The sequence below is a fragment of the Phaethon aethereus genome (genome assembly GCF_964289735.1).
Source record: "Phaethon aethereus genome assembly, chromosome: 14".
NCBI classification, from domain to species: domain Eukaryota; kingdom Metazoa; phylum Chordata; class Aves; order Phaethontiformes; family Phaethontidae; genus Phaethon; species Phaethon aethereus.
Window position 1 is genome coordinate 14,674,181 of NC_138590.1, and position 14,940 is coordinate 14,689,120.

Genomic DNA, 14,940 nt, shown 5'->3' on the forward strand with positions numbered 1-14,940 from the left:
AGCCATGGGGAAGGGTGGCTGAGGCTTGCAGCCTCCCCAGCTGAAAAGGGAAGGAGAGGTGAAAGCAGCTCTGGTTCTCTGCAAAACTTCCTCCCCTCGGCGAGGATGCCTGTGGGTGCCAGAAGGTTTCCTGCACCCCACACCGATGGCTGTGGGTCTCGCTTGCCCCCTCCATGGGGGCTCTCGCGGGGATGCAGGGCCAAGCCGGGGGAGTTAGTGTGATTTCTCCTCCTCGCTCCATGGTGTGAAACCGAGCTCGGCGGGGGCAGAAACCCCCCAGGGCGGCCCTGCTGCGCCGTCAGCTTTCCTGCAACGTGTCGCGGAGGGAGGGAGAGTGCTGGCGGCGGCGAGGAGAGGGCCGTGCCTCATGGCTGGAGCTCAGATGACGCTCAGCGGTTCATTCATGGCCGGACTCCATTTTCCAGCTGTTTCTCTCCCTCCGTCAGCTTTCTTGGAGCAAACGGCACTGTCTGCGGACTTTCTCTGGGGGTGGGGAGAGCCCACGCTGCAGCGGGTTGCAGCTATAAATGGTGCTGGTGTTAGAAAACAACCTGCGAGTTACCCTGGAAACCCGGCTGCGTTTCCTGGGCTCCGCCGGGTGCGTGGGACTGATGGCGGCCTTGATTCGGTGCACGGGAACTCAGATAAAGGCTGGTGGGATCTCGCGGGGGCTGCCCAGCACCATGCGGCAACGGGGCATCCCCAGCAGCTGCTGAAGCTGGGATGGCCCCAGGCCTTGGGGGGCTGCAGGGGGAGCAGAAGGAGCGTTGCGGGGTGCAGCGAGGAGGGTCAGCCGCATGGAGGATGCTCGGCCCATTTCCATGTATTCAGCACTTTCTTCCCCTCCCGATTTCTGTCGGCGCTGGCAGGAAGCTGCGTGGGGGCCCATCTCCACAGCTCCTGGCCCACGGGGTCCCCAACTCAGTGCCAGATACCAAAGGACCTTGTCTTGGGTGACCACGGGGCGGCTGGTGAAGACCCTCACCCTGAGCCTCCCCAGCAGCACCCGGCCATCGCCCTCCCGCAGGTACCACGCCCACAGCGATGGCTGAGGGCGGCACCCGAGGGAGGGAGCGAAGCCCCCCTTAACTAGCACAGCCCAAGAGAGGGGGCTTTGCCTTATGTCGGCTTTTCTGTTCCCCCCCAGCTCCTCCTTGCCCTCGCTGCAGTGATTTCCAGCTTGGGAAGCCATGGCACCCAAAGGAAAGGTAAGGGCGACCCACGCACGGCGAGAACGGCTACTGGGGGTGCCCCAGAGCCGGGGCAGCATCCCCACGGTGCAGCAAGGCTGGTGGTGACGTGCACGGGGTGCGATGCTGCCCGGAGCCTGTTTACATTCCTGCCCTGCAGCCAGCGCTGTCTGGATGGGATGCGGATGGGGGAAGCGCTGGGGCGGGCAGCTGGGGGAGCGGGGACAGCAAGGAGCAAAAATGCTTTTGGGACCACAGAGGGATGGGGAAAGAAGCGGGGCTGTGGGAAGGGGAGAAGAGATGTTGCACTGGGGATTTGGGCTTTCGCCGGAGAGAAATCACGCCTGTGCCTGAGCCCCCTTTGGCCTCTTCCCCCCAGCCTGGATTTTTCCCCCTCCGAGCTGAGGCTGGTGCAGTGTGGCAGCTGGGTAAGCAGGTGCTTCCCCGCAGGCAGGAAAACATCCCTGCGTGGGTGGAAAACCCTGGCTCCGTGGGCAGCTGTGGCTGGTGGGGCACAGCCTGCCTGCCGTGTGCTGGGCAGGGGAGGAGCCCGAGCCCAGACCCTCCCTTCCCTGCTTGGGGCCAGGCTCTGCTTTCCATTCCCTCGGGAAATCGAGTAGTCATCGCCTCAACACAATTACCCACTGCTTCCTGCCCAGACGAGAGGGTGGTTGCCTCTGGATGGGTAAACTGAGGCACGGCGTGGGTGAGCATCACCTCCGCAGTGGTCCAGGACCCTGAGCAGCCATGTGGTGGGAGAGAACGAAGCTACGCTGGGAATTTTGTTTCCACCCTCCTGGCCCCAGCCTGGCTTATTTTTTGCCGGGAGGTCCCGGGCAGGCCGGGATGACTCAGAGGCGGGGGGCCCCGGCAGCTGAAGCGGGGATGGAAAGGGGATGGGGGTGAGGAGGGTGTAGCGGGCAGGATGCTGTTTCCCTCCCGCAGGTTTCTCTGCCTCCCCGGGGCTCGTTCCCACAAGAGTGCAAGGAGCATGGGGCCATGCACAGTGCTGAGCTTCTGCCTCAGTTTCCCTTGCCTCCACCATGGCAGCACTGCAGCAGGGCAGGCAGCTCGTGCTTCGATGGCTCAGCAGGCGTGAACAGAGTCCTGCTCCTCCTCTCCATTTAAGCAGGACCAATGTCTTGTCTGCCCATCACCACCCACACGACCCCAGCACCTTCCAGCCACCTTCATCCCCTCCTGCTGCCTCTGGGCACATCCCTTGCCCTGCAACTCCTTATTTATGTCTTCGCAAGGCATGTGCGTGGGCAGCAGCTTGCACCAAGCCAGGAGGGTCCGGGAGCTGCCGGGAAGCAGGGCTAAATCCAGCTCTCCCGCTGAATCACCTGCAATACGATCTGTCCCTGTGCCCTGGAAGGGCAGCGTCGCCTCTCGCCCAACCTGGTCCCCACCCCGTGGGACACTAGTGCCAGCAGCTCCTCCAGAGAGGGCCTGTGGGGTGTGCCCAGCCTAGACTGGTTTCTCTCTGGAAAAAGGGGGGACAGTTTCTTTCTAAAGGTGCTGGGCGAGATGTGCAGCAGAGCTGTTGGGACGGAACCCAGGGGAGCGGTGGGCATGGGGCTGCTCTGTGTCCATCCCCTTAGGTTCATTCCTGGAGGCATTTGCTGGCCAGGGACACTGGTGCTGCCTGCATGGTGCCCATCGCTGGGGACACGTTGGCTTTAGATGCCCACGGTGGCAACAGCTCTGGGCCTTTGTACGGCTCCCGGGGATCTTAAGCCCTGCAGCAGTTCCTGCATGAGCGATGCCGGGGGGGGGGGGGGTATATACCCGGTCGACATGTGGTACGAGCGGATTTGAGGATGGACGCTGGGTTTCCCAGGGTGCTGACACAGCTGGGAGCCCCAGCTCAGCCTGACCCCAGCCCTCCTGCTCCCCAGCGAGACCGCTAAGGAAACGCTGCTGTCCAGTTCTTCCCACTCTCTGCCTCTGGTGGGGATGTGTCCCAGTTCCTTACGTGGGGCTGGGCTGGTGTCACATCTGCTTCCAGCCAGGATTTGTGCTGATCTTGTTCAGAGTCCAACCCTGGACTGCCCCGGGGTAAACTCCCCTGGGCAAGGCTGACCCAGGGAGGGGAAGCCTGGTCCCTGCTCCTGAGGTCTCTGTTTGGGGGTGTCACTCCTGGGCTCTCCACCGTGCAGCCCAGAGGTGCAGACAGAAGTGGGTCGTGCCAACCCTCAGGGTGTCTCAGGCTCCCAAGAAAGTCTCTCGCTGTGTCTGGGGTCTCTGCTCTGACCCCTCAGACCAGCCTGGGCCCTGCCCAAGCGCATGCTGGGGCAGGACAAGCTGTTGGCAGCTCTGGTGCTTCTCAGTGCTTTCCACTTAGGAGCCCACGATGATTTTGTGCCTGTAAATTTGTCTCCTTGCTTGGAGGCCACGCAGAGCTTGGGCATTCTCAGCATCCAGAAGCAAGGTCCTGCTTGCAACAGGCGGTGGAAAATGACTTCATCGTTCCCAATCCATGCTCCATAGCTCCCTTTGGCCCAGCTGTGTTGCAGGGGGATTGCCCTGGTCCTTGGGTGCCTTCTCCTGCATTCAGGGTGTCCAACCCTCCCACAGGTTCTTCCCTTTTCCCACCACTCCCCCCCAAGACAGTGCTGGGAACCAAAAAAGCTGGAGGAACCTGCCTTCAAACCCTCAGCTGTTGCTGCCGTGGTGGGGAGGATTGTATCCAGCTTAAAAGCAGGGCACAAGCAGCAAACAGCAATGCCAGTGAGATAGGAGAGGGAAGGCCGTGTACTCCAGTGACCTGGCACACAACCAAGTTACATAGTGAGGAGAGCAAACGGGAACAGAAAAAAATGAGAAGAACAAGCGCTTATGTTTGAGGCTGAGCTTTGCCTTTGGGCAGCCCCCAGCAGGAGTGGGTCTTGCCCCAATCCTGCTCAGCTTCAACTTTTCCTTGCCCCTGTCCCGCCGGGAGCTGGGGGCTGCTCATTTCCTTTCACCTTCTCCCTCCTTTCCCGTAGGTCTACAGGGGGTCGGTGAAGGATTTCCCAGGCTTTGACGCCAGCCAGGATGCGGAGGCCTTGTACAATGCCATGAAGGGATTTGGTACGGATGCTCCTCCAGACTGTCACCTTGGGGCCACCCTGATGTCCCCTATTCCTTCAGTTGACCCTTGCATGGCTGGGCATCCTGCATCACCTCCCCTTTCAGCTGCCTGTCTGCTTTAGCAGCATGCCAGGACCTCTCCTGGCTCCCCCTTCCTCCCCGGAGCCAGCTCTGCTCTGCTTCTCCTCCTGGCCCCGAGTCAGAAGCAGCTTTGGGCACGGCAGGATGGCTATGACAAGCCCCACCGTGGGGGGTGAGACCCAGCCACAGTAGCTGAATACCACTGCGTGGCTCTCCCCACAGGCAGCGACAAGGAGGCCATCCTCGACCTCATCACGTCTAGAAGCAACAAGCAGCGAGTGGAGATCTGCCAAGCCTACAAGTCCCTCTACGGGAAGGTAACAGCAGAAACGCTGCCCAGCCCGTGCCTCCACCGTGCCATGGCCTCGCTCAGAGGTGCTGTGGAGCAAAGGGTCCCCCAGCCCCTTTCTCCCACTCCACCAGGACCTCATTGCAGACCTCAAGTACGAGCTGACGGGGAAGTTTGAGCGGCTGATCGTGAGCCTGATGCGGCCCCCAGCTTATAGCGATGCCAAGGAGATCAAAGATGCCATCGCGGTAAGGGATGGGCAGCATCCCTGGAGCCCCTCCGAGGGCGTTCCGGCCAGCCCTGCTGTTCACAGGGCTGCATCTCTGCCCGCAGGGCATCGGTACGGATGAGAAGTGCCTCATCGAGATCCTCGCCTCCCGCACCAACCAGGAGATCCACAGCCTGGTGGCTGCCTACAAAGACGGTGAGGGCTGGGGAAGGGCAGGGGCTGCCCTGTGACCCCTCGGGCCAGGACAAGGGGCAGAGTTAAGGGGATCCAGGTCTCCAGGCCCTGACCTCTCCTTCTTCCACCAGCCTACGAGAGGGACTTGGAGGCTGATATCGTTGGAGACACATCTGGCCACTTCAAGAAGATGCTCGTCGTTCTGCTTCAGGTATGTCCATCTGTCCAGTGTCCACAGGTGGTGAGCGCCTGAGCCCAGCAGGGCTGAGCCTGTCTCTGTCCCACAGGGCACCAGGGAGGAGGACGACGTGGTGAGCGAGGACCTGGTGGAGCAGGATGCCAAGGTGAGGCTTGGCAGGTGGCATCTGGGCTGGGGATGGTGGCACTGGGACCAGGCAGACCTAGGGCTGTGAAGGGTGGGTGGGTGCTGAGGGTGCCCATGCTTGGGCAGAGCCCCATGTGAGCAGGACCCTGACTCAGGCTCTACCATCTTCCCCACCCCACAAGGACCTGCTGGAAGCTGGCGAGCTGAAATGGGGCACAGACGAGGCCCAGTTCATCTACATCCTTGGCCGGCGAAGCAAGCAGCACCTCCGCCTGGGTGAGCATCTCCTGTGAGCTTGGGATTGGGCTTGAAGGTATCTTGTCAGCTTCTCCAGGCATCATCTTGCTCTCATCCCACAGTCTTCGATGAGTACCTGAAGATTTCCGGGAAGCCCATTGAGAGGAGCATCCGGGGAGAGCTCTCCGGTGACTTTGAGAAACTGATGCTGGCTGTGGGTAAGTCAGCCCCTGTGTGTGGGATGCTGCGAAAACATGCCGCTGGCCTTGCTGGGGTGGGAGGGCTCAGTGCAAGAGCCAGTGGATTGGGGTTGCAGCTGTGCCTGGTTTTTGGGAGGCTCCTTCAGGGCGGGTGGGGATGCTGACTGTGGTGCCCCCGGGGCATGGGCGCTCAGAGACTGGAGTGCCAGCAAAGCTGGGTGCCAGCATCCCTAACCGTGCCTCTATTTCCCCACAGTTAAGTGTGTCAGAAGCACTGCAGAGTATTTTGCTGAAAGGCTCTACAAGGCCATGAAGGTGAGTAGATCCCCCTTCTCTGGGGCGTCCCCCCCCAGCAGCACAAGGAGCCGGACGGAGGAGGGGTCCCTTTGCCGTGGGGGGCTGCTGGAGGGCAGGCTGACGCAGGTCCACAAAGACAGGACCTATGTGACCTGGGGTCTCTGCTCTTCCCTCCCCCTTCAGACCCAGGGCTGGGTAGAAATCTGATAGATTCCAAAGGTGATGGGCTGAGCGGGGTTTCTTGGCCACCCCAGGCTTGATGCGGGGGCTCCTCCGTTGCAGGGTCTGGGCACGAGGGACAACACGCTGATCCGCATCATGGTGTCCCGCAGTGAGATTGACATGCTGGACATCCGGGAGGTATTTAGGACCAAGTACGAAAAATCTCTCTACAATATGATAAAGGTAAGTGCCGGGAGTCCCCGATGACCCTCTGAGTGGCTGCTAGTGCTGCCTCCCTCGCGATGCCAGCATCCGTGGGAGGGCTGAGCCCCCTCCCCAGCCACCCTGTGCTGAGTGTCCTCCTCTGAGGACAAGGCTCGGGAAGACCCCTCTCCACATGCCCATCCCATGGCGCACTATCTTGGCCCTGCGTGCCACATGGCTCTTCATCTCTGTCTTTCCAGGAGGACACCTCTGGGGAGTACAAGAAGGCCCTGCTGAAGCTGTGTGGAGGGGACGATGAGTAAGACTGCCTGTCACCCCACCTGTCCCTCTTCGTCCCCTTGGTGCTGGGTACAAACCTCCGGGTCGGAGCCCAGAGGAGCGGACGCTGGGAGGCTTCGCTCCGGGCTGGCAGCCGGATGGGAGCGGCAGTACCCGCAGTGCCTGCAGGCAGGGAGAGCCAGGGAGCTGCTGCTCCGCTGTTCCCCGAGGAGAGAGGCTGTGGGGGGCTCCCGGACAAGAGGTCTGAGGACAAACACTTGGAGGGAGGATGATCCAGTTGAGGGGTTGCAATTTACCACCCGCTTCCCCCCCATTCCCACCCAGCCCCACAGCAAGCACCCAGCTCCTGCCCGCCTGCCCCGTGCCTGGCACCCGGCGGGTACAAAACGCCCCTCGTGGAGGGGCAGGACGGGGCGCAGGGCCGGGCGGGGGGCAGCTGCTGGCGGGGTGCGGGGCCCCCGTGCCTCACTGTCCCCTGTCCTTGCCATCCCGTTGCAGTGCCGCAGGTGAGTTCTTCCCCGAGGCGGCGCAGGTGGCCTATCGGATGTGGGAGCTTAGCGCGGTGGCCAAAGTAGAGGTCAGCAACCCCCAGCCCCCCCGTACCCCACTTCTGCTCCCTGCGAGCTTGGGACCCCCCGCTGCTCCTCTTTGCTGTGGGGCACGGCCAGCCCCACACCTCTGCTCTGCCTCTCGCTCCACGGCTTCTTTCAACGCCTTTCTCTGGTTTTGGGGCACGAGGCTGGTGGGATGTAACCCCGGCAAGGCTGGCCGCCCCCCACGGGCTCCACTAACCCCCTTCTCTCTCTGACGCCTCCCTCCCTCGGGGCAGCAGGCCCTGCATGTCCGTGCAATGCATCACACGCAGCCCTGGCTCCGGTGCCCACCAGAGACCTCCTGCGCCCTGGGGCAGCCCACCCCGATGCCAGGGCTGGCCGGGGCACAGCCACGCCTTGGGGAGCCAGCACCCTGCATGCAGCCAGAGGCACCCACAAATGGGTGCTTTGGATTGGGCAGAAAAGATGCCCCGAGTCTTATGCGCCCAGGAGGATGAGGATGCAGGAGGGTAGCATTAGCAGGAGCGGGCACCCTTTCAGCAACTCGTCTTCTGGCTCTCGGCTGATGTGGCCAGCCCCGGCCGAGGGGTCCCAGTGCTAGGGCAGGCAGGTATAGCACGGAGCAGGACACCGAGACTCCAGGGGCTGTCTGTTGCTGTCTTCTCCCCTCTCTCTGCTGGCCTGGCTATGGTTTGTCCCTTGATGGGAGGGGTGACAGTGGTGGGGACATCCTCACTGAGCCCCAGGTCCTTGCACTAACACACAATCTGCTTTGGCCTCGGCTTGTCGGGTGGCACCTTCGCTCCCTCCCTTCCTCTCTCCCTCCCTCCATCCCACCCAGCTCGGGGGTGAACCCAAACCCCTCTGTGCATCCACAGCTGCGAGGAACCGTGCAGCCCGCGGGAGGCTTCAATGACGACGGCGATGCGCAGGTGCTGAGGAAGGCGATGAAGGGCCTGGGTAAGCGGGGACCACGCACCCAGCCCCTTCCTGCCGCTCCTCAACAGCTCCTGGGGCAGACAACCCGCCCTGGCCCCTGCAGAGCTGCGTGGAAGCCCCAGGGAGGGGGGAAAAGAGATGGTTTTGGAGCTGTGGGAGCCCCCTCTTCCCCATCTGCTGTTACGGAGGAGACAGTGATGTGCCTGTGGTTAGGGGTGACAGTGTGGCTCTGCTGGCCCCCTTGGCTCTCCCCAGCATTGCTGCTGTTGTTGCAGGCACGGACGAAGGGGCCATCATCGACGTGGTGACGCAGAGGAGCAATGCCCAGAGGCAGCAGATCCTAAAGGCTTACAAGGCTCACTACGGCAGGGTACTGCCAGCCCCCCTTCCCACCCTGCTCCTTCCTTCTGCCCACATCCTGCCCCCTCCCACGTGGAGATCTGCCCCTTGCTGAAAGAAATCCTGACCAGGGAGCGGTGGGCAGCCAGGACACCCCGATTTGCCCCGGCATGGCTCCCCTGAGGAGGACCAAGTCGTCAAAGCAGCCTTCCACTCTGGGTGTACCACCAGCCCCAGGGGAGGGTGTCCCTTCCCCTTCGCTTGCCCTGTCCTCGGTCCCACACAGAGGATTCCAGAGCCAGGATCTCCCCAGAGCCACCCCCCAAAATGTGACCTTAGACTGCCCTGAGGGTCTTCCCAGATGTCTCCCACCTCCATGTTCTCCTCCCCTGCCTTCTCCCTGGTGTTGCCTCGGCTAGTCCATCCCTGTGGAAGGAGCTGGGGACTGAAGCCCCAAATGCTTTTGCAGGACCTGATGGCAGACCTGAAATCTGAGCTGTCAGGCAGCTTGGCCAAGCTGATCCTCGGGCTCATGCTGACACCAGCGCAGTACGATGCCAAGCAGCTGAGGAAGGCTGTGGAGGTAACTGCCACGCTGGTGGGATTGGCTTCAGCGCGTGAGGATGAGGTGGTTGTTGCTGTGGTTGTACCCACACTGCCAGTGTCCCGGGGCTGTGAGTGCACCCTGGCTTCACATGCCCCGGGCTCATGTCCGCTATATGGAAGGAAAGCGGAGCAGAAAGCACCAGGACAAAGACCTGGTTTGCACCCAAGACCTGCTAGGAGCCCAGTTTGGCCTCTTTGCAGCCCAGCATGCTTTAGCCAGCCTCTCAGGGAGGCCTCCTGTGGCTTTACAGAGCATCCCCACCTTGCAGCGGGAGTAGTGCCCTGCCAGACGCAGGCAGCCACAGAAGAGCCAGGGTAGGGGCAAACCAGTGGCATGCAGCACTATCCACCAGTAACACCAGTTGGGACCCCACTAGCAGCACACTTGGATGCTTTTGTCCTGGTTCCTTGGGGCTATTTGGTGGATATGGACTTCTGGCACATGGTAGCCCCGGGGTTAGAGCAGCCTCTCCTTGCCTGGCACTGTCAGGACGATGCCGCAGTGTCCCCGTCCAGCGCTGGCACCCACAGCACCCCACCACACCGCTCTCTTCCAGGGGGCCGGCACAGACGAGAGCGTCCTCATTGAAATCATGGCCACGCGGAACAACCAGGAGATCGCAGCTATCAACGAGGCGTATCAGGAAGGTAGGGCACAGGAGGACACGGGGAGCACCCGCGTCCCGGGCACGGACAGTGTTTATTGCTGCAGAAGGCCCTTTTCAGAGCCCGGGGTACAACTGTTGTCTCCGGGTTGGGTCGGTGGCTCAGCACTGTGAAGGTCCATCAGTCCTTCCAGAAAAGAGCAGCTCTTCCCCAAGTCCAACACCTTATTAAAGAGCAGCGGAAACCTGGAAAGAGGCTGGCAGGACTCCTCGAATCCTCACACCTCCAGACCCTGCACTTCTCTTTCCCATCCATGCCCCCTTCTCCCGAGGGAACAAGAGCTGCAAGCTCCAGGTTAACCCCCCAGCCTCTTCTCTCCCAGAGACACCTGGGTTTTAAACAGATGGCTCCGTGGCTGTCACCCCCAGCAGGATCCTGGTCCCAGAGTCCCTCCATGTCACGGTGACATGCCTTAGCTCTGCCATCAGAGTCCTCTCCCCTGACAGCTCTTTCACAAGGACCCCCTTCCCTTGGGGGCACCTGGAGCAAGAGGTTGCGTTCGTGCCCAGGGCATTAGAGCTGCTGGGTTGATCCCCTGTTCCCCAGGCCTGAAAACAGCAGGTGGAGGCATCTGCTTCAGCCATGCAAAGGGTGGAGGATGTCCACCACCATCCACGGGCCCCATGGGGACCACAGGCACTGGTGGGTGGGAAGCAGAGCTGCAGGCAGGGTGCAGGGCTCAGTTGTCCTCCTTCTCCACAGCCTACCACAAGCGCCTGGAAGATGACCTGAGCTCTGACACATCGGGGCATTTCAAGAGGATTCTCATCTCTCTGGCTCTGGTAAGGGAGGCTTTCTCGCTGGGGATTGTCCCCTCCCTGCCATGGGCAGCAGTGGGGGTCTGCGAGGACAGTGCTATGGAGAAGACAGAGCATCACCACCTGGCTGGGCAGCGCTGCGGGACCCTGTCTGCCATCCCCTTGCTTGGGGCTCTCCTGGGAGATGTCCTCTCCACAGCTCCATGATTTTTTGTATTGAACCCCAGGGCAACCGTGACGAAGGACCAGAGAACCTCACACAGGCGCATGAAGATGCCAAGGTAAGAACCACACTGGCAGTGCCATTACAGGCTGCATGTGACAAAAACGAGGACATCTCATCCCCTGGTCTGGAAATGGCCTCAGGAAAGCAAATGCCACTGGGACAGGGTCTCTGTAAACTGCAGGGGGGGATGCCAGGTGAAGTGACACCCTTGGAGGTAAAGGTCCCAAGCCCATGATTTCCGCAGCCCTGGGCTCTGCTGCTCCGTGCACGGGGAGGCTGCAAAGCGCGAGAGTAGCCCTGGGGCCCGGCCCCGGGGAGCTGCCAGCCATGGGCTACACCATTTCTTGTGCAGAGCTGCCACTTTGGGGTCTGGCAACACACAGCAATGCTGAAATTTGGCATTTAGCTTCAAAGGCAGCTTTGGGCTGGTCTGCAGGAGCCACCCACCTCTTTGTGTTGGGTGTGGGGCAGCCCTAAAGCCTAAGCTGCTTTTTACCCAGCCAGGATGCCAGTCCCAGCCCTCAAACCGTTGCCTCATCTTTACTGGGCTGTGGTGAGCCAGGAATGGAGGGGGAAGGCTGAGCGGCCAGAAGCCGTGCGGGGGGGTGCTGGGCCCCATCGCCTGGCTCAGCTCCCGGTCCCAGGAGACCTGTGACCCTCGGGCTGTGCATCTTGGCCTCCTGCCCCTTTGGGCCAAGTTTTGTCTGAAAGGGGCTGGGAAGCTCGGTGCCGGGCCAAACCTAAGCTCTCGCTTGGCCATCCTGCCTCAGCACCGCTTGCTCCGATGCATGCCGGCAGCATGCACAGCTCTCCCAGCGGGGCCGCTGCCGGCAGAGGGAGCGGGTGCTGTGCTGCCTGCACCCTGCCGCATGCGCTGCCTGCACCCTGCCGCGGAGAAAGAGAGAGCCAGGAATGACAAACACAGGGACGAGCCGGCCGGGCAGCAGCTGGCCCGGCACCCTGCTGCACTTTGTCAGCAAAGCCTTTCCCCTCCTGCCGCGCCGGGCAGGCTGCTGTGAGCCAGCCTGGGGCCAGGCGAGGGTGCTCCCCGAGGAGCAACGGGCTGGTCCCCAAGCCCCAGGGGTGGGCGGCCCACTTTGCTTGGCCAAAGACCACCCGCTCACCCCAGAGAGTGGTGTAGAGGACAAACTGGAGGAGGATGCAGGTCCTAAGATCAGGCTCACCTGGGGGAAGCAGGGAAGATGGAGACAGGTCATTTTAGGGGATTTTGCTAGACTTCCCTCGCTTTGTCAGGGAAGGATAGAAGTTGAGCAGCACCTTCTGACCCTGTTGTCTTCCTGTCTCTCTCTTTCTCTCTGCCAGGTTGTTGCTGAGACCCTGGTGAGTGCCTGCCCTTTCGCTCCCCAGCCTTCTGCATGTTTGAGGGGATGCTGCAGTCCTCGGGTGCAGGGCTGGGAATAGCACCCCCACATGCCGGGCTCCTCTGACCACATGGGCTGTGCGTGCTTGCTCCGGGCTGCAGGGTCCTTGCATCAGGATGGGTGGCAAGGGGACAGTTGGGACCTGTGTGAGGGCACTTCCCTGCAGCTCTGGGCAGGAGAGAGAGAAAGCCACCTTCCTGCCCTTGGGAGGGCTGGGGACCAATCCTGCCCACTGCCAGCATGCGGGACCCATGTTCCTGGCAGCGTGGGACTCAGGGCAGGCTTCCCTGGCTCACTAAAAGTGAGAACTGGGGAAGGAGCAACTTTCTGCTGCAACAGCCTCATGGGTGCGATGAGCAGAGCCTCCCCGCTGAGCCCCGCAGCAGGGGTGGCCGCCGTTCCACCTGTGGGCAGCACTGCTGTGGCCTGGGGTGGAGGGTGGCTCCTGTGTCTGGCAGCTCTGAATTCCCTGTTTAGTATTGGTCACCCCCAAAACATCCTGCCCAAAAGACAAAAAATAGTCTTAACCATGAGCATTGCAAAGATTTTTTCATAAAAACTAAAAAACATTTTTTCTCAGAGGTCATGTGTGAGTGTGCAGCTGTGTACCTTCACATCCGTGCATAGAAAATGCCTTTTCTTGGGCGGGGGGGGAAAAAAGCACTATTTTCTGGCTTATAAGAGGCCACCCCCTGTGCAAGGGTGTTCAGGACTGGCTGTCCCAGGAGAAGCTGTGCGACACCTTTGTCCCTGTCTGCTATGCCCATTCCCCTGCCTCCTCCTTCACTCTCGGTTGCTCTCACAGAAACTTGCTGACGTCTCCAGCAATGACTCCAGTGACTCCTTGGAGACCCGCTTCCTCAGCATCCTCTGCACCCGCAGCTACCCCCACCTCCGCAGAGGTAGGACCACGTTTCTCCGTCGCTGCTGGACCCTCAGCTGCAACACAAGTGCTTTGACTGGGGCTGGATGGCACTCCTGGGCAGCAGGAGGTTGAGGGGGCCCTGTTTCCACAGTGGTGGGAGGAGATGGCATTTGGGGTTGCTGGTTGAGGTCACCCAAGCTGGCTCTAGTCTGGAAGTCTCCATGGTTGAGGCTCGAGTCTCCTGGGTGCCCAGGGCTAGGATGGAGCAGCTCAGCCGTGACCCTCTCCTCTCCCCCATCCCCAGTGTTTCAGGAGTTCATCAAAATGACCAACCATGACGTGGAGCATGCCATCAGGAAGCGGATGTCGGGGGACGTGAGGGACGCCTTCTTGGCCATTGGTGAGTGCCTGGTGGGTGCTGCCCGGGGCCAGGCTCCCCAGAGGGCAGGCAGCCCCTTTGCCTGCCTCTGCCAAGGCAATGTCAGGGGAGCTTCCTGCTGCCTTTGGGCCATGGAGAGTCCCAGTGTGGCGTGAGGTTGTGGCATTTATAGGGTGTCCTATGGGGCCAAGCCTGCAGCCTTTTACCAAGGAGGGTTTGCAGCTGCCCCAAGGAGTGGCATAGCTCCTTGCTGCGACAAGTCCCCTGGGTGCTGTGAGCCAGGAGCCCACTTTCTCTCCCGTCTCTCTGTTGCAGTGCGGAGCGTGAAGAACAAGCCAGCCTTCTTTGCTGACAAGCTCTACAAGTCCATGAAGGTGCAGATGGGGTCTTCTGGGCTGCGGGAGGGGGCTGTGGTGGGCAGACACCCTTTGGGACTCTCCAATTTAACCCCGCAGCAGCAATGGGGTTTGGCCCCTGGCCGTCCCCAACAGGGCAGGACTGAGCTCAAATACGACTTCAGGTTTCTGGGGTTAGCAGGGGACATGGCTGGCAGCAAGCCCAGCACATCTCCAAGGGGAGACCTGCAGCTTGGACTGTGCTGGAGATGCTGGGAGGGTCCCTGAGCACCAGTCCCTCCAGGGTTATTTGTTCAAGCTCCCCTTTGTAGGGTGCTGGCACGGATGAGAGGACCCTCACCCGGATCATGATTTCCCGGAGTGAGATTGACCTGTTCAACATCCGTGGCGAGTTCATAGACCTGTTTGACAAATCGCTGCACCACATGATCGAGGTGAGGGGGGACATGGGCACCCCTCCCCGGCTCATCACCTTGTCTGGCTGAGCCCTGAGCCCCGCAGAGACCCAAGCCATGAGCGGTGCCACGATGGACCAAGCATCGCCCGGGGAGGGGGAACCTGCCCCAGCCAGCCCCGGTGAACTGGGCTTCCCCAGGGCAGGCATCAGCGGCTGGTTCTCTGACACGGGTCTCCCTCTTGCAGAAGGACACCTCCGGTGACTACCGCAAGGCTCTGCTGGCCCTGTGTGGGGGGGAGGACTAGGCGGCCATGGGAGCCCCTTCTTGGTGTCTGAGCCAGCACGTGTGCACCCACCGCCTTGATGTCACTGCAGCTTCGGGGGACCCGGCCGAGGACGACTCACTTTGCGCTGGGAAGCGGCACCACATTGCAAGCCGGGGAGTCACGGGGAGGGGAGCAGAGGGGTCTGGGTTGGGGGATTATTGTCTGAGTTCGTGCAAAATAATTCATACCCAAACATGCCACTAATCCAGGAATTTACCCAGATGGAAAAGACAATTTTAAATCTCATAAATAAAACCTTACTGTTGCTGACCCTGGGGTCAACAGAGTCAATTTACTGGGGCAGGTTTGGGTGGGACTGAGCCCATGCTGAGGAGTCGTGGTGTCTCCTTGCTCCTGCACACAAATGCAGGCAGGGAGGGCCCT

The 14,940-nt window shown here is 61.2% G+C and overlaps 1 protein-coding gene across 2 annotated transcripts; it reads left to right on the forward strand.

Moving 5' to 3' along the window:
• Nucleotides 1-1,190: 1,190 nt before the first annotated feature.
• Nucleotides 1,191-14,535, forward strand: ANXA6 (annexin A6; the record flags this gene model as incomplete). 2 transcript variants are annotated; one of them, XM_082006104.1, is made up of 24 exons in its annotated part: nt 1,191-1,208; nt 4,181-4,265; nt 4,569-4,663; nt 4,770-4,883; nt 4,969-5,059; nt 5,170-5,249; nt 5,326-5,382; nt 5,546-5,639; nt 5,723-5,818; nt 6,057-6,115; nt 6,380-6,502; nt 6,724-6,782; nt 7,262-7,340; nt 8,196-8,277; nt 8,532-8,626; nt 9,065-9,178; nt 9,759-9,849; nt 10,570-10,649; nt 10,853-10,924; nt 13,039-13,135; nt 13,403-13,498; nt 13,793-13,851; nt 14,145-14,267; nt 14,476-14,535. In XM_082006104.1, the coding sequence occupies 24 exons, from the start codon at nt 1,191-1,193 to the stop codon at nt 14,533-14,535; spliced, it is 2,019 nt and encodes a 672-aa protein (XP_081862230.1). The 2 variants fall into 2 exon arrangements, with proteins under 2 accessions (XP_081862230.1, XP_081862231.1); XM_082006105.1 differs by having other exon boundaries at nt 10,853-10,906.
• Between the last annotated feature and the right edge of the window lie 405 nt (nt 14,536-14,940).